The sequence below is a fragment of the Colobus angolensis genome, unplaced genomic scaffold, assembly GCF_000951035.1.
Source record: "Colobus angolensis palliatus isolate OR3802 unplaced genomic scaffold, Cang.pa_1.0 Scaffold93, whole genome shotgun sequence".
NCBI classification, from domain to species: domain Eukaryota; kingdom Metazoa; phylum Chordata; class Mammalia; order Primates; family Cercopithecidae; genus Colobus; species Colobus angolensis.
The window spans coordinates 3676327-3694228 of NW_012123265.1; the positions used below are offsets into that span (position 1 = coordinate 3676327).

The window sequence follows — 17902 nt, forward strand, 5'->3', positions numbered from 1 at the left end:
AAAATCATGTCCTTTGCAGCAACATGGATAGAGCTGCAGGCCATAATCCTAAATGAACCTAAGTGAACTAACTCAGAAGCAACAAATCCAACACCACGTATTCTCACTTATAAGTAGGAGCTAAACAATTGGTACATATGACCACAAAAATTGAAATAATAGACACTGGGGATTCCAACAGAGGGGAGGTTGGGATAAGGGCGAGGGTTGACAAATAACCTATCGGCCATAATGCTCACTATTTGGGTAATGGGTACACTAGAAGCCCAGTCCCCACCAGTATGCAATATACATGTAACAAACATGGACATGTACCCCCGAAAATAAAATTTTTAAAAAGCCAAAAAGAACCTCTGACTAGTCACCAATGAATTGTTCTCATGGTGTGAGTTGCCTGGCAGAGTCCCAATGTGCCTAGAATGGTGCCCAAGCAGAGTAGGTGCTTAGAAAACATTTTTTTTTTTTGAGTGGAAAAATAGACTTGGTGCCATTGGAAGGCAAAGGATATTTTTGCCCTGTAGAAGTCACTTAACCTCTCTGAGTTCTAGTTACCTCACTTGTAAAACGGAAATAATATTGCTTCTGATGTTGCTTTGCTCTGAGGAGTAGAGCAGCACCTTTGAAGATGAGTTCTGGGAAACACTGAACTCTTTTGCTGTTCCACACAAAGATGGGTCCTAGCCAGTGGTGTGCTGGCACTGGATTGTATCAGCTTGGCTTTTGAGAACCAGCTTAAATTTTCAGGAATATTTGTGAGCTGATTGTTAAATACAGCCATTATTACAAATTAAATTATGTAAACTTACAATTAAATAAATCGTGAAAAACAACAAATTCCCAGAATTCATCGCTTCCTAATTATTTTGCTACCTTTGATGACGTTTTGAGGTTATCTGTGTTTATGGTATCTGTATGATGGAAATACTAAATAATGATGCGCTCATGAGTATCTTCTCCCATCTTGTCTTGGCCTTCGATGACATCACATCGATAGCTTGAAATGAGACATGTTGAGAGTATTTACACTGTGGAAATTGGCAAGTACTACAAATCAGAACCCTTTCTCCTGGACAGCCAGTTGTCAAACATTTATCAGCACACCCCTGGGCCCAGTACAGGAAATGGTATATAAAATATTCTCTTCTTGGAGATTTATAATGTACAGCTCCGCAGAAAAGAACTCCAGTGAACTTTATGTAAGTCAGGATTTTCCATACTTCTCAGGCCGCAGAACCATTTTTCTGTGTAACATGTACTGTTCATGTCCCAAGGAAGAAGATTTGGAAAATAATATATGTAAAGCATCTTACACGAAACAGGGCTCAATAAATGCTAGTTAATAATTATTAATAATAGAGCCACAGATTAGAGGATCTTAGAAGGCTAGAACTGCTAAACATTCCATTTAAAGAATCATAGAAACAGAAAATATTAGGAACAGTATAGTTCCCGTAGAATAGTATTTTATGCATATACAATGATACTCTCATAGAAGATTAGTATGTCCCCAAAATAGAATTCTATTCAATTAAAAAATATACCTTGGTGCCTGGGAGGGGCCAGCCTCCCACTAGGAGTACAGAGGGCACAGATCCCATTGGCTCTCAGGACCTAGGTTTGCAGCCTCAGAGGCCAGCATGCTGAGGAAGTGCAACATTGCTTTTTTTTTTTTTTTGAGATGGAGTTTAGCTCTGTTGCCCAGGCTGGACTGCAGTGGCATGATCTTGGCTCACTGCAACCTCCACCTCCTGGGTTCAAGCGATTATTTTGCCTCAGCCTCCTCAGTAGCTGGAATTACAGGCATGTGCCACCATGCCTGGCTAATTTTTCTATTTTTAGTAGAGATGGAATTTCACCATGTTGGCCATGCTGGTCTCAAACTCCTGACCTCAAGTGATCTGCCCGCCTCAGCCCCCCAAAGTGCTGTGATTACAGGTGTGAGCCACCACACCCAACCTCTTTTTATTTTTTTGAGACAGGGTCTCACTCTGTAGTCCAGGTTGGAGTACAGTGGTACAGTGTTGGCTCACTACAACCTCCCCTTCCTGAGCTCAATCGATCCTTCTGCCTCAGCCTCTGGAGTAGGTGGGACTACAGGTGTGCACCACCAAGCTTGGCTAATTTTTGTATTTTTTTTGTAGAGATGGGGTCTCACTGTGTTGTCCAGGCTGTTCTCAAACTCCTGGGCTCAAGCAATTCTCCTGCCTTGGTCTCTCAGAATGCTGGGATTATAGGCATAAGCTACTGAGTCTGCCTCACATGATTTAAGGTCAAATAGAGCAAGGGATTTTACATGAAGGCATCTGGTGAGGACTCTTAGAAAGGCTGGGCTCGGGTGGGTGCGGTGGCTCATGCCTGTAATCCCAGCACTTTGGGAGTCCAAGGTGGGTGGATCACTTGAGGTCAGGAGTTTGAGACCAGCCTGGCCAACATGGTGAAACCCTATCTCCATTAAAAATACAAAAAAAAAAAAATTAGCTGGCTGTGGTGGCACATGCCTGTAGTCCCAGCTACTTGGGAGGCTGAGCAAGGAGAATCATTTGAGCCCCAGAGGCAGAGGCTGTAGTGAGCCAAGATCACGCCACTGTACTCCAGCCTGGGTGACCGAGCGAGACTCTGACTCTCAAAAAAAAAAAAAAAAAAAAAAAAAGGGCTGGACTCCTCCAGAGAACTCAAAGAGGCTGGGGTCTCAAGAAAGAAGAGGGAGATTCCAGAAGGGCATGGCCACATCCCATAAAGTCTGAAAAGTGTCTCCAGGGTTTAGCAGCAGTGCAGTCATTGAAGCCCTCAGTGAGGGCAGTGACGGGTTGATAGGGTGGGAAGTTAGATGATGCAGCCTAGGGAAAAGTCTAGAAGGGGAGGAAGTGGAGACAGGGAGTGAGGATCGCCCCCTTGGTTGGGCAGGGTGGGAGAGAGGTGGGCAGCGGCAAGCATCTTGGAGCAGGGCTGTGGCGTGCAGGTGGCAGGTGGGTTCATGAGGAGGTACTAAGGCCCAGTGGCTGGGATGCATGATGAACAGCTGGACTAGAGGCAAGAAGCTGTGCCTCAGTTCTGTAACCGGTGACCTGTGAGGACAGTGGAGACTCAAAGAGAAGGGGACAGTCTGGGGCCCTGTGTGAATTGCTCAAGGTGAGGATAAGATGGTGGTCTCCCAACTGGGCTCTGGGTAAATGTGTTAGGACCCACCAGGGCCGTGAGGATGGAGGGAGGAAATCAGCTTGGATCTGTGTGATTGGAGTTCTGCATACAATTTCATGTGAGTATCCAGTTTCTGTTTTCCTTCCCTTCAATTTTTCTTCCCTAGACTTTATTTTTTAGAACAGTTCCAGATTTACAGAAAAATTGAGAAACTAGGGCAGAGAGTTCCCAGATGCCTGCTCCTCTTTTTCCCGGAGTATGAACGTCTTACATGAGTGTGGTGCATTTGTTACAATTAATGGACCAATATGGATGCATTATTATTTACCAGAGGGCATAGTTTATGCAGAGTTCCTTAGGTTTTTTTTTTTTACCTAATATCTTTTGTCCATTCCAGGATTCCACGCTGGATACCACATTCCACTGAGTTGTCATGTTTCTTTAAGCACTTCATGGCTGTGATAGTTTCTTAGACTTTCATTGGTTTCTGATGACCTTGACAGTTTTGAGGAGTACGAGTCAGGTATTTTGCAGGATGCCCCTCTGTTGGAATTTGTCTGCTGTTTTTCTCATGATTAGATGAGGGTTATGGGTTTCTGGGAGCCTCCACTGCTCCCATCCCTGTTTTCTAAGATCACTGTATTTAAACATAACATCTCAATGCCAAAAACCCATATTTGTGGGTTCAGAAGGCAGCTCAGGACTTGCTCCCTTTGTTCAGTCACGTCTGTAAACAAAGGCTCCAGGCTCTGACCTTGATAAACAGGGACTTCCTTCCGTGGGATGACAACCTCAGGAGCTGGAGGTGATCCTTGGAGCCCTGTCCTTGCCTTTTCCAGACACCCTTGTTTCTTCCCAGTGTGACGACCCCTCGTGGTTCCTCGGAGACCCAGCCCCATGCCAGGGCCAAGTGAACTCTGTTGGCAAATGACAGCAGGCCTGGCGTTCTTCCTGCTGCTAGAGACCCGTGGGCAAGCCCTTGAAAGGTTGCCCCCACTTTCTATGGACTTTCCCTGACTCACTCCACAGATTTTCCTTGAGGTCAGACATTCTTTTTAGAGGCTGATTCAAGGCACAATTATCCCACCAGGAAGGATGCAGGTGGATTGACGACATTTTCCTCTATGACACAGAGCTCGCATTTGTGTTGAGAGTCAGGAATGCTGGTTTTCTTATGGCTGTGTTCTCCTTGGGACTCTCTGCTGGTCTCCTTGTGTGACCCTGGGCAAGTGTCTCCCCCTATGAGCGGCCATGCTGGAGGACTTCAAGATCCCAGTTATTGTTGGGAGCCATGGGCACAGCCAGCTGGCTGTGGGTGGGGCTCCGAGTGGAGATTCCCCAGCTGGCCCCATTCCCATCCAATTTTGTCAAATGCTGCACAGATCTTTCCTAATTTCTCAAATGGGAAAATTTCATGGCAGCCATGGTTGGCCCTGCCCTAAACCCTGAACCCTGAGGTCATGCCGGCTTTCTCAGCCTGAGCATCGGATGGCCCTATACCGGGTCCACAGACCAAGCTCTGCTGGGGCATTTCTGGTGCCATGGCCAGACTGGGCCTTCCCATCAAAAGTTCCTCTCCAGTCTGTTCATCTATAGCCAGAGGGCACCCCCACACCATTTGTGGGATTCTTTATCTGAAGTATGCTGCCCCTCTAGACCAGGATGGGTAAACTGTTTCTGTAAATGGCAGGGAGCAAATATTTGCAGACTTATGGGTCATTTGATCTTTGTCACCACCACTCAACTTTGCCATTGTAGCATGAAAGCAGCTGTGGGCAAACTGTAAACGAATAAATGTGGCTGTGTTCCGATAAAACTGTATTTGCAAGTCCAGGCAGTGGGCTGGATTGGGCCCGCAGGGGGTAGTTTGCTGATCCCTGCTCTAGACTGCCATCTCCATGAGGGTGGGGACCATGTCTGCCTTAGCTCACTGTTGTTATCTTTCTGGCACCCAGTCCGGTGCTTGGAATGATCCTTCCTTTCTTCAGTACATTGACATGTTCTTTTTTGCACCTATCATTTAGATTCCAAGAAGCTGACAAAGTGAGATTTTAATGTACCCAAAAGAAACTTTCCTCCTCATTGAAAACTCCGAAAGCACACAGTCCATCTACCTGTCATTGTGTGTGAAATTCCACTACTAGGACCATTCCTTTCAATTAGACTGGATGGCTTTGACATCAATGACAATTTGACATGGTGAGGCAATTCAGCAGTCACTCAGATATGCTCTGAGCTCTAAGAGGATGGGCTTGGGATAGACACGTTTTAAAGGAGGACAAAGTGAGGGTCAGAGTCTGAGGTCCTGCCCTGGAGGGCAGGCTTGGGTCAGGTACCTCATTATGGGTGATGTGGAATATGGGGAGCTATGTGGGGTCACAGGGAACCAGGGATAGCCTGAGAGAAGGGCTTTTTGAGGAGGTCCAAAGGCTAAGACCAGAGTTGACAAAAATATGGCCTGGATGGTTAACTTCATCTTCAGCACAATTTTGTGGAAGGCTACACAGTTCTTTTCTGATCTTTCAAATGGGAAAATTTCATGGCAGAGTTGGCTGGTCCTGTCCTAAACTTTGAACCCCCAGGCCAGATGAGTCTCCTCAGCTTGGGCACTGGATGGCCCTTCTGTTAGTGATATCTAGTTTACAGACCAAGGTCTGGGAGAAATTGAACCATAAAATTCACCACCAGCTCCACCACCATCATTGTCACCTCCATTATCACCACTATCAACACTTATCTTTTGTTACTACCATCATCACCACCACCATCTCCATCAACACTTATCCTTCACCACTACCATCACCATTACCACCACCATCATCACCACCATCACAACCACCACCTGCCCCTTTACCATCACTACCATCACCACCACTGCCACCTTTTCCTTCCCCATCCTCACCACCATCACCATCACTATCATCATCGCTTCCATCATCACCACATCATCATCACCATTACAACCACCACCTACCCCTTTATCATCACTACCATCACCATCATCACCACCACCAACTACCCCTTTATCACTATCACCACCATCATCACCACTATCACAACCACCACCTGCCCCTTTACCATCACCACCACTGCCACCTTGTCCTTCCCCATCCTCACCACCATCACTATCATCATCACTTCCATCATCACCACCATCAACATTTATCTTTCATCACCACCATCATCATCACCATTACAACCATCACCTACCCCTTTATCATCACCACCATCACCATCATCACAACCACCACCTCCCCCTTTATCACCACCATCACCATCATCACAACCATCAAAACCACCACTTACCCCTTTATCATCACATCACCATCATAACAACCAGCACCTACCCCTTTATCACCACCACCACCATCATCACAACCATCACAACCACCACCTACCCCTTTATCACCACCACCACCATTACAGCCATCACAACCACCACCTTTATCATCACCACCATCACCATCATCACCACCACCACCATTCCCACCACTCCCGCCACCACCTTGCCCTTTCCCATCCTCACCACCATCACTATCACTACCACCACCACTGCCACCATTACCACCACTACTTCCACCACCACGACTTCTACCACTATTGTTACCACCTTCACCCTTATCATCTCCACTCCTACAACCACCACAATATCTATTACCACCTTTGCCACCATCGCCATCACCACCACCACTGTCACTATGGGCCAGCTGCTGATGGCTTCTCCTGTCCTGGGGCTTGAGCCTTACCTTGCCTACATGATGGGGCAGTGAGGTGTTTTTCTCTTCATCAATGTGCATTTGGTTCCAAATCCAGTCTCTCTTTTGGCGCCGGTGGGTGGGCAGCAGGCTGGGGGTGTCCCGTTGGGCAGGGTTAGCACCTGCTGCTGCTGCTGCTGCCGCTGCCAGCAGGCCCAGGCAGGCGCCCGATGTGGCGACCAGCATCATGAGCCTCTGCATCTTCCCAGGAGGAACAGATCTGGGGAAAGAGGAGACACCTTCAGACTCTGGCCGAGTGACGATGAAAGGAGTACTTAGACACAGGTATTTTGCATGAGAGCAGCTAGCTATAATGCTAAAAGCTTGGGGCAAACGTAATCTGCGGGTAATTAACATTATCGTTCCCCCTTTCAGGGAGCAGTCAGGCACTCGGATGAGCAAAGGTAGGTTTTAGGACAACATGAGTAAACAAGCCCATTTAAGATACATTTCCCTACACTTCCTTGTACCTACTTCTCACCCTCTGCCTCAGGGTAGAACAGCTGCCTTCTGCTTATTCTTCCCCAAAGTTATGCAAAACCTTCTGACCTTTCCAGAAGGTTTGCGTCCTTTCCCTATAATTTCTTCCACCACTCTGACCCATCTCCCGCATGTGGTGGCCACTGCCTAAGGGTGTGAGCAGCTCCCATAGGGAACCGAACTCCCTTTATCTTTCACTCCTTCATCCTTCACTGCTGACACCAGCAGAACCAGACCCCCTTCATGCCTTGATGAACTCCAAACAGGGAGGGTGAAAACAGATGTGGAAACCATTTCTACATGCGAGTCTTGTGCTAGGATGGAAGCAAGTGCAGGGGATATGGGAGCCCACAGGAGGGCCTGTGGGGAAGGTCTCCAGGAAGAGGGTGTGAGGCTGATGCCAATGGCAGCTCCTAAGTCCCCAGGCATTGGGTGGTCAGGTTATCCTCACTGTTCAAATGAGGAAACTGAGGCACACAGATGTTAAGTTCACATTGTAGTAACTGGTGGGACTCAGATGGGAACCCAGGTGTCTGATAGCTAATCTTTATCAAGCACTTATTTTTTGCCTGGCACTGTTTCAAGCACTTTATATGTCTTATCTATTTAATATTCCCCATCATCCTCCAGGTTGGTGTAATTATAACCCTCATTTTGCAGAAGAGGTACAGAGAGGTTTCGGAACATTCCTGAAATCACCTAAACTGTAAGGAGCACAGCCAGGATTTGAACCAAGGTTGTCTGGCTCAGAAGTTCAAGTTCTTTCCTCCTGCCTTCCCTTGTCCCAGCAGCTGCTATGGGGTAGGATTTAAAGCCTCCTCTAGGCAGACGTCCTCCTGCCTGAAAGCCCCTTTGACAACTTTGCATTGATTCTGTCTTCAGAAGGCTCTTAGGAAAATCCAACTCTCTTAACCCTGAGGGCCAGCCCTTCACTCCAGATCTTACAGTGAGTGGTCAGCTTTGCTGTCAGAAGAGCAGGGGTGGGTGGGGTGGTGAGTTGAGGGTCTGGGTTCATAGGAATGGCTTCATAATTTGTGTGGCCCAGTGCAAAAGAATTTTAAGAAGGAGACAGAACATTAAACCAAGCATGAGGCCCTTTGAAATGCAAGCCCTGTACAGTTGCACAGGATGCACAGTCTCGAAGGCAGGTCTGTAGGGTACGGATGTGGGTTAACCAGAGATCAAGGCCTGGCTTCATTCTGAATTCCAGGAACAGGGGTTTTCTCTACTGCCCCATGAGGAGTGCAGGCTGTGACCTTGACCATTAGCATGTTCTCTCAGCCCTGACTCTGTCTCTCCACCCTCCGGGGTCGCTGTGTTACTGACTTGCAGCTCCTGGGATGATGTAGAGGAAGAACAGGTGGGTGGGAGAGGGAACCAGGGCTCACATCTGGAGGCACACAAGGATCTACAAGGTGCTGGATGGGATGGCCTCCTCCCTTGACTGTCTCCTTCCTGGCCACAGGGAGAGGCTGGACTCTGTACATCACAAGAGGTTTGTAAACTCTAGTAACATTTCCCCTGATTTGCTGGCGCCGGGCTGACCTCAGTGAGGGCTGAGGGTGTCTGTGCTGGGCCAGCTGACCTCTGGACTCACTGATTTTAGTATCAGTGGCCCCCGCCTTCTGGTTCCTGTCTCTGGCCCTGGAGGAAGTGGACTCCCAGGGTGGGGATAGGCCCCAGAATGCAGGTGCCATATGCCTGGGGGATGCCCTGACCCCTCTGGGCCTCAGTTTCCTCAGCCATAAATGAGGGAGTCAACCTGGAAGAGACTTGAGGCCCTTGAAGGATGCTCTAGGCAGGAGGAAGGTGGTGAGCAAAGGCTTAGAGAAGAAAGGGGACAGGTTGGGAGTTCTGGCCAAGAAGCTGGTCCCTGACTCAGGAGAGGTGGCAGGCATGACCCCTACCCCAGCCTCCCTGGGTCCAGACCCTGTGGCTCATTTCCTTCTTTGTCCAGAAAGGAAGTGCAAGTCTTGATTCTTTCTTCCTCCCTCAAATGAGAAGTGACTCAAAGATGACAAAGTAAAACAGACAGAAGTGAAAACGAGAAACAGGGAGAGGGAGAGTTCTCAGGGCAAACAGGACAGTGTGAGCGCCCAGGCTCTGAGCTGATAGGTGCTGGGTGCCTACTGCATGATGGGCTCCATGCTAGGCAATGGGGGTGCCTCAGTGAGTGAGACAGATGGAGCCTGCTCTTGGGGAGTGTGCAATAGTGGGAACAACAGGAAAATAAGTAAGTCAATGAGGAAACCTATCAGTTGGCGATCAGAGATGTTCAGGGAATTACAATGGGAGGTGCCGCAGAGTGAGGGGGCAGCTGACTGGGCCTGTGAGGCCAGGAAGGCCTCTAGGAGAGCTGACGTTTCAGCCCACATCTGAGTGCCAGCCATAGACTGCCAGGAAAGGGAAGGGAATTCCAGGCAGAAGCGCCGTTGCTGGTCTCTGGGTACCTCAACATCCGAGCCGACCTCTGTGCAGGCAGTGGTTGGTTTCCTTAAGGCAGCCCACCTCTCTGCAGCAGTCCCTCCATAAAATCTCTTCAGTTGGCCTCCCAGGGTTCGCTCTGTTTCCTGCTGGGAACCCTATCTCTAATACAGTGAACGGGAACGTGGTTTTCTCTTTCCTGGGGCCTGTTGGGACAGGTTAGTGATCCCTAGGGCTGACCGCAGCCAGCAGTCAAATGGATAAATATAGTCGTGTGCTGCAAAATGACTTTTCGGTCAACAATGGACTGCACATACGACTGTGGTCCCCTAAGGTTTTAATGGAGCTAAAAACTCCTCTGCCCTAGTGACACCGCAGCCATTGTGACGTCGTAGCACAAGTCATTACTTGTGTGTTTGGGGTGATGCCAGTGTAGACCAACTTTATAAAAAATATTATATTAGGGTGGTACACAAGTAATTGTGTGCTTTATTTGTTTATTATTTTTCCTTTGAGACAAGTTTTGTTCTGGAGTGCAGTGGTGCGATCTCAGCTCCCTGCAACCTCTGCCTCCCAGGTGCAAGTCATTCTCCTGGCTCAGCCTCCCAAGTAGCTGTGTTTACAGACACCTGACACCACGCCTGATTAATTGTTTGGTTTTTTTTTTGTATTTTTAGTAGAAACGGGGTTTCACCGCGTTGGCCAGGTTGGTCTCAAACTCCTGACCTCAGGCGATCCACCCGCATCAGCCTCCCAAAGTGCTGGGATTACAGGCATGAGCCACTGCACCCGGTGGCTTTTTTTTTTTTTAATGGTAAAAACAGCAATTACTTTTGCCCTACCCTAATAGTAAACTAAAGTTAATTTCTTATTGATGAGAGAAAAATATTTTTAAGTAAATTTAGTGAAGCTTAGGGTACAGTGTTTATTAAGTCTACTGTAGGGTGAAGTGATGTCCTAGGCCACTCACTTCCTGACTCACCCAGAGGAATTTCTAGTCCTGGAAGCTCCACTCACGGTAAGTACCATAGAGAGGCGTACCATTTTTTATCTTTTTTTTTTTTTTTAGATTGAGTCTCCCTCTGTCACCCAGGCTGGAGTGTGGTGTGAATGTGTGTGGAGTGGAATATGAATGTGCGTGTGGCTCACTGCAGCCTCAAACGCCTGGGCTCAAGCAATTCGCCCATCTCAGCCCCGCGAGAAGGTACGTGCCAGCACATCTGGCTAATTTTTAAATTTTTTTGTAGAGATGGTTGGGGTTGGGGGGGGTCTGTCTATGTTGCCCAAGCTGGTCTTGAACTCCTGCCTCAAGTGATCCTCCTGCGTTGGCCTCCCAAAGTGCTGGGATTACAGGTTCCTTTTTTATCTTTTACGTGGGATTTTTACTATATCTTGCCTGTATTTAGATATGTTTAGATACATGAATACTTGCTGTCGTGTTAAAATTGGCTACAGCATTTAGTACAGTACCATGCTGCACAGGTATGGAGCCTAAGAGCAATAGACTGTACCATACAGCCCAGGTGTGCAGCGGGTTATACGATCCAGACTTGTTTGTGTAAGCACACTCTACAATGTTTGCACAACAGCGAAATCACCTGAACTCGTTTTTCAGCGTGTATCCCAGTCATTAAGATGCATATCACACACCGGGGCCTGCCGTGGGCTGGGGGGAGGGGGAGGGATAGCATTAGGAGATACACCTAATGTAAACGACGAGTTAACGGGTGCAGCACACCAACATGGCACATGTATACATATGTAACAAAACTGCACGTTGTGCACATGTACCCTAGAACTTCAAGTATAGTAATAAAAATAAATAAATAAAATTTAAAAAAAAGAAAATTTCAGGGTGAAGGGGGTCAAAACTAACACATTCAGAATACAACAAGGTTCCTTCTTTGATTTGGGAAAAAAAAAAAAAAAGATGCATGGCTATACCTACACCAGACTTCAGCAAGGCAGAGTCCACCAATCACAGGCTGGGACCACATGGCTCCTGGGGGGACATTAACTCCTCAGTGGGCTTTGCCTGGCCCCACATAACAAAGTGTTCTCTGAAGGTGCAGAAAAACCCCTTGGATTCTGTTCTGTGTCCAGCAAGGGCCCTGCTGCTAGCTCTGGAGAGAAGTCCCTTGGAGCACATAGGCCACCCTCAAGCTCCTGCCCTCCGGCAGGGCTGGGACTGGCTCTCGCAGTCACCCCACAGCACTTGTGTGTCATTTGCCAGGACAGAGGGAGGTCTGGGTGCTCAGCTCTCATCAGTCAACTGTTGGTGAGGGGCAGGACCTTGGATTGGGGGCATTTGGGAGCCGGGGATCACATAATCCCATTTGCACCCCCATACCAGAGCCTTGAGCACCCTCCTAAGACGGTTCTTTCTCCACAGGGACAGTGGGGGAGGGCTGACATCCCTGAGCACTCCCCCGAGGCACACGTTATTGTATTTAAACCTTGCAACAACCCTTCTAGGTAGTTATCTGCATTCCCATTTTGCAGGTAAAGAAATGGGGGCTCAGAGAGGTAGAGTAAGTTATCTCAGGTCACACAGCCGCAGGAAGTGGAGCCAGGATTTGAACTTAGGCTGTCTTTCCCCAAAAATCGTGCTTTTTGCATCATGCCACCCACTCTCTATCTCTGTGGGGACATTCTCATGTAATAATAATCAACTATTCTCAGTGCTTGGTCTTTATCCATGCCAGCGCATTTAATTTTCACACTATCCCCAGGATGTAGGACTTATCCCATTTCTCAGATGAGAAAACAGGCTCAGAGACAAACAACTCATGAATGGTGGATCTGGAACCCTCACCAGATCGATCTTTTTCTAAATCCTAGGCTCCTTCTATACTCAATCTCAGAGACACCCGTGGGACCTTCCCAACTGAAAAGCCACATTCATTTGTGTCTTTTGCCCTTTGTGTTAGAAATTTGGCCAACTAACTTTGGGTGGATCATTTGAGGTCAGGAGTTTGAGACCAGCCTGGGCAACGTGGTGAAACCCTGCCTCTACTAAAAAATACAAAAATTAGCCTGGCATGGTGGCGTGTGCCTATAGTGCCAGTTACTTGAGGGGCTGAGGCACGAGAATCACTTGAACCTGGGAGGCGGGGGTTGCAGTGAGTTGAGATCCTGCCACTGCACTCCAGCCTGGGTGACAGGCAACAGAGCAAGACTTTGTCTCCAAAAAAAAAAAAAAAGGCTAACCAATGGGGGCTGCAGGGAAGGGTCTTGTCAGACGGTTGTTCCTCCCCATCCTGACGCAGAGGAAACTGGGCCAGTCAGATCTGCTGCAGCCACAGCTGAAAACTGAATTTCTCTTGGGTGCAGCCTCTGGAGATGTGGTCACAGCCCTTTTTTCATTTTAGCCTGTTTCCTTTCGGCAGGTAAGACTCACGTCTCTCGGTTATTCTCAGCAGTTTCCAGAGAGACTCAAGCTGTTGCCAGGTAGATTTGGGGCACCCCAGACATTCAGAGGCTCTGAGGATTTTGGAAGTGATTTCCATGTTCAGAAATTCCCAGCTGAGCAGCCCAGCAACTGCCTGATCACAGCGTTGAGCAGGGAGGGGCCACGCTTGGCAACTCAGGTGTAGGTGCTGAGCACGCCGAGGCCAGGTACCTGCCCGTGTCCCAGGCATCCAGGATGCTTGTTGATGCTGCTGTCCCCGGAGCCATGTGAGAGGGTTTGGGGGCAGTTCCAAATGGAGGAGGATGGGCCCTCTGTACCCTCCATCAGTCTGGGGAGGTCTGGAGGACCCAAAATGAGAGGATGGAGTCAGTGGCCCGAGTCCCCTGGTGAGTGGGCGTGGAGCCCAGGATAAGCAGCAGGGGAGCCTTGGAGAATAGGGGGAACTGGGCTCCACCATGCTCCCATGGGAGGCTAGGACCTCAGAGGCCTCTGGGGTCCAGGTCTGTATCTATATCCACCGTGGGTGGGGCCACTGGGATCAGAACCCAGACACCGAGGCCAGGCCTGGGGACTGAGGGGTCCTCCAAAGGCTGAGTCACCTGGGCAGCCTGAGAAAAGGATGGGGCTCCTGTGGGTCTTTCTGCTCCTCTCCAGCTGCCTGTCTGGGTCTGCAGGTGCCTGGTGAGCCTCCAGGCATAGCTCCGGCCCACAGGACGTTAACTCTCTGGGAAGCTCCCCACTCCACCAGGCTTGGTTGTATCCTCCCTGCCCGTGCACTTGCTGTCCTCTCTTCTCTGCCTGGATTTATGACACATGTCACCACTTCTCTGAAGCCCTCTCTGGAGTCCTGGGGTTATGCAGTCATGCAGCAAATATTTATTGAGCATCTACTATGTGCTAAGCACTTAATTCCATGCTGGAGTAAACACAGGCTCCACTTCCATGGGAGAGAGGGATGCCAGTCATGTGGTGAAAAACACAGTTTGAAATTGTGACATGCGCTTTGATGGACAAATAGAGGAGGCTGTGGGATGGGAGCATACAGACTGGGAGGGCCCTGATGGGTCTGAGGACCACAGTCCCAGGAGTGAGTCCTGCCTCTCACTGACCCACCGCGGGACATCACACAAAGCTCCCTTTTGTTCCTTTCCCTTTGTGGGCATCCATTTATCTGGGGTTCTGCCTCCAAGGGGCTGTGAGATCTGCTCAGCTGTGTGCTGAGTTACAGTGTCAAAAAGAGGCTAGGGATACAAGAGAAGAGGAAGGGAAGGGAGAGCAGGGGAGGGGAGGGGAGGGGCTAGAGCTGCTCTTCTTGGGACTCCCTGGGACCCCTGGCTTTGTAGCTAAATAGGATATAGGAAGTCTGGACCCAGATGGGAGCCCCTCAGTGGGCTGGTCCGGCCCTCAGCCCCTGGGCTGGTCCTGCGCCTGAGCACCAGGAAGACCCCCGCCCCTTGACCTGACCAGAGCCCCACTCAAGCCTTCGATTCCAGGGGCCAAGTCTGGGCTTTGCAGCATGGGGGGTTTTCAATAGGCTGGAGGGCCTCAGGGTTGGGGCAGAGGAAGGCTCCAGGTCCAGAACACACATATGACATGTGGAGGCCTCATGGACCTGTGACGCCCTCAAACATGCCTTGGTGAGTGCACACCCCTGGCCACAGGCACCTGCCCAGGCCAACTCCTGCAGGGCTCCTCTTTGCAGGCCTGGCTGCTCTCCTCCCTGACCCCCAGCACACCCGCTTTCAGCTAGGATCCCGGCCCAGCCTCCCGCAGGCTCTGGACTCCAGCCCAGAGGCCTGGGGTCAGGGATGAGGGGCAGGGCACTGGGAGGAGCCGGCCTAGAACATGCAGGAGGTGTGCCTGCTGGAGTGGGGGCGCTGAAGACCCAGCTCCGTGTGTGGCCCTCGGCAGCTCTCCCCACTGCCTTCCCATTCCACAGCTCAAATCTCAGTCCAGGACAGGGCTGGGACCCAGTGACCCCCAAACTCTCCGGGGACTCTCAAATGGTCTGCTTGAGCTCAGGCATTTAAAGCCGGGTCTTGGCAGCCACAGACATTGGGAGGATGAAGGGTGAGGCCCTGGGAGGCTCGGGAATGGGATTTGGCCAGGCAGCTATGACCTGGCCCCTTCTGCTTCCTCCTGGTTTGTGGCTCAGTTTGGCCCTGGGATAGGCTCCTGTGGGTCCCAGACCTGCTCCCCTCCCATTAGGTTCTGCCAATAGCCTCCTCACTCCCTGCTGGAGGATGTCTAACTCCTCAGCCAGCCCTTAAGGCCTAGCATGATTGTCCCCTGCCCACCCTGCCAGCTCTCCTCTCCTCCACTTCCCTGTCCCTTCCAGCCTCGAGGAGAGCTAGAAGTTTCTGAAATGCACAGTGCCCTTCCTCTCAGCAGCAGGCTTTTTGCCCAGGCTGTTCCTTCTGCCTGGAATGCCCTTCTTTGCTGTCTCCTGGGTTAACGTTTTACTTCTTCTCAAGCCCCAGACTGCCTACTCCATGAGGTCTTCTGATTGCCACCTGCCACCAGCACAGCCTCTGCCTCCTGGCCTATCTCTGCCCAGGCAGGTTCTGGGCCTAAGAGTCCACTTCATGCCATACCTGGGTGCATGAACTCAAGGCCCCAGACCTGGACGTGCTTCCTGTCAGCCTGGTGCCAGCTCCAGTTCTGGTCTTGCCACCCACTCCCTCCCCACTCACAGGATTTAGAAACAAATCTGTATATTTTCAGACAACATGTAGGGTGGTCAGAGTAGGTACCATTGTTGGTATAACTCAGAGAAGCTCCTCCTTGCTCCCAGATAGCTCCTCTGATGGCCCATGGAATGGGCTGCCATGGGACTGCCCAAAAGACCACCGATAGGGTTTTGATCCTTTAGGGACAACAAAATTATCCTTCTTAAGAGTCCCTGGGTGGGCATGGTGGCTCACACCTGTAAATCCCAGCACTTTGGGAGGCTGAGGCCAGTGGATCACCTGAGGTCAGGAGTTCAAAACCAGCCTGGCCAACATGGTGAAACCCCATCTCTACTAAAAATACAAAATTAGCTGGGCATGGTAGCACATGCCTGTAATCCTAGCTACTTGGGAGATTGAGGCAGGAGAATCGCTTGAATCTGGGAGGCAGAGGTTGCAGTGAGCCAAGATCGCGCGATTGCGCTCCAGCCTGGACAACAGGAGCAGAACTCTGTCTCAAAAAAAAAAAAAAAGAGTCCCCAGTGAGTATGCAAACACCCCTGAGCAGGGCACCTCTTAAGACAGGGCTGGCAGAGCAGAACTCAGCTTGCCACATGCCCCTTTCCACACCTATGGCAGACATCACGAATCAATCACCCAAAGACTGTATTGAGGATCCTCATAGACTGTGTTGAGGATTCAGGGGCTGAGTTCAAGTTCATTCCCATTGAATGAAGGTAGAGGGTATCAGTTGGCCAGACCTATTTTGTGATGTGAAACAAATTTGTGCTGGAATCTCTGGGCTCCGGGTCATCTAGTCTATCCCCTTGCTTCCAGCCTCCTTTGGGCTTCCTGACTTTGTCTGGGACTGAGGGCAGTGTGGGGAACAGAATGAGGCCCCTGCACCTGCCTATTTGAACTTGCCCAGCTGCTGGGGAGCTGTGTGACCTTGGGTTCATCTCTTGATTGCTGAGCCTCAGCTTCCTTATCTGTAATGGAGGCAACAGTAGCCGCCTCCCTGGGGAGGACGATTAAATGAGATCATGAGTGTAAAGCCTGGCACACAGTAGGTGCCCAGTAAGGGTGTGGGTGTCTTGACTCCTATCTACCCACCCTCTCCAGCCTGGTGGGTGTGGTTTTGACTGGATGACTTACACTTGACCTCATTTCCTGGCTCTACTCTGGGCCCACCTCCTACTCTTTCTGTTCCTCTGCAGAAGGAAATCTCATTCACCACCTGCCCGGCCTGCCCCTGGGTCCCACTTCCTCCTCCTTCCAGTATCAGGACCTGCCAGGATCTGACTGTTTTGCTGTGGTCCAAGGCAGACAATCTGGAAGTCCCTGAATTAGTTTAGGGACCATCCCCTACTCTCAAGAGATGGGAAGACTGAGGCCCAGGCTGCAGAGGGGCTGCCCAAGGCCTCCTAGCACCTGGGATTCCCACTCTTCCTCCAGCAAGCCCTCCTTGATTTACCCACTTAACACTAGCTCAAACCTGGATCAGGATAGACTTTTTAGTATCTCCTCAGCCAGAGGTGAAGCTCCTGAGGGCAGAACCTGCCTCCTAGAACATTCCTTCCCCTGGTATCACTGGGCTCCTGGCTTGTCCCTGTGCCTCCCTCTGTGACCTGGAGTGCTCTGCTTTTCCCCTCTCTGAGCTTCACTGTGGAGTGTGGCATGGACTGTGGGTCAGAAGGGACCGCACTCACACCCTGCTTCTACCTTGTGTTGGTTATGTGACCCTGGACTGGCTGCACAGCTTCCCTCAGTCTTGGTGGTCCCATCTGTCAAATGGGAATTCTAGTCGCTTCAGCGTGACTGAGGGGATGCAGAGAGAGGATGCAGGGAACAGGCATGGGTCCATGTGGGCAAAAAGGCCCAAGATTCTTCCTGGGACGGTGTCCGCTGTGTCCCCTGGGTGTCCCCGAGTCAGCAGTGAATCATCCAACTTTGCAGAAAATGTGTGGCCCCCTCTGGCTTCCTGCCCTCATGTCCGGCCCTTGTTTAGCAACACAATAGCTCAG

General features: G+C 50.1%; 1 protein-coding gene across 1 annotated transcript in view; it reads right to left on the reverse strand.

The window, feature by feature from the left end:
• CDH5 (cadherin 5, type 2 (vascular endothelium)) overlaps positions 1-9217 on the reverse strand; it is a 26945-nt gene extending 17728 nt beyond the window's left edge. Inside the window, exons 1-2 of the mRNA XM_011932144.1 lie at positions 8700-9217; positions 6885-7113 (exon numbers count right to left, since the gene is read on the reverse strand). Of these exons, the coding sequence (XP_011787534.1) occupies positions 6885-7113; positions 8700-9070 (600 nt within the window). The 5' untranslated portion in view covers positions 9071-9217. The remainder of the gene's footprint in view (positions 1-6884; positions 7114-8699) is intronic.
• Positions 9218-17902: the final 8685 nt, after the last annotated feature.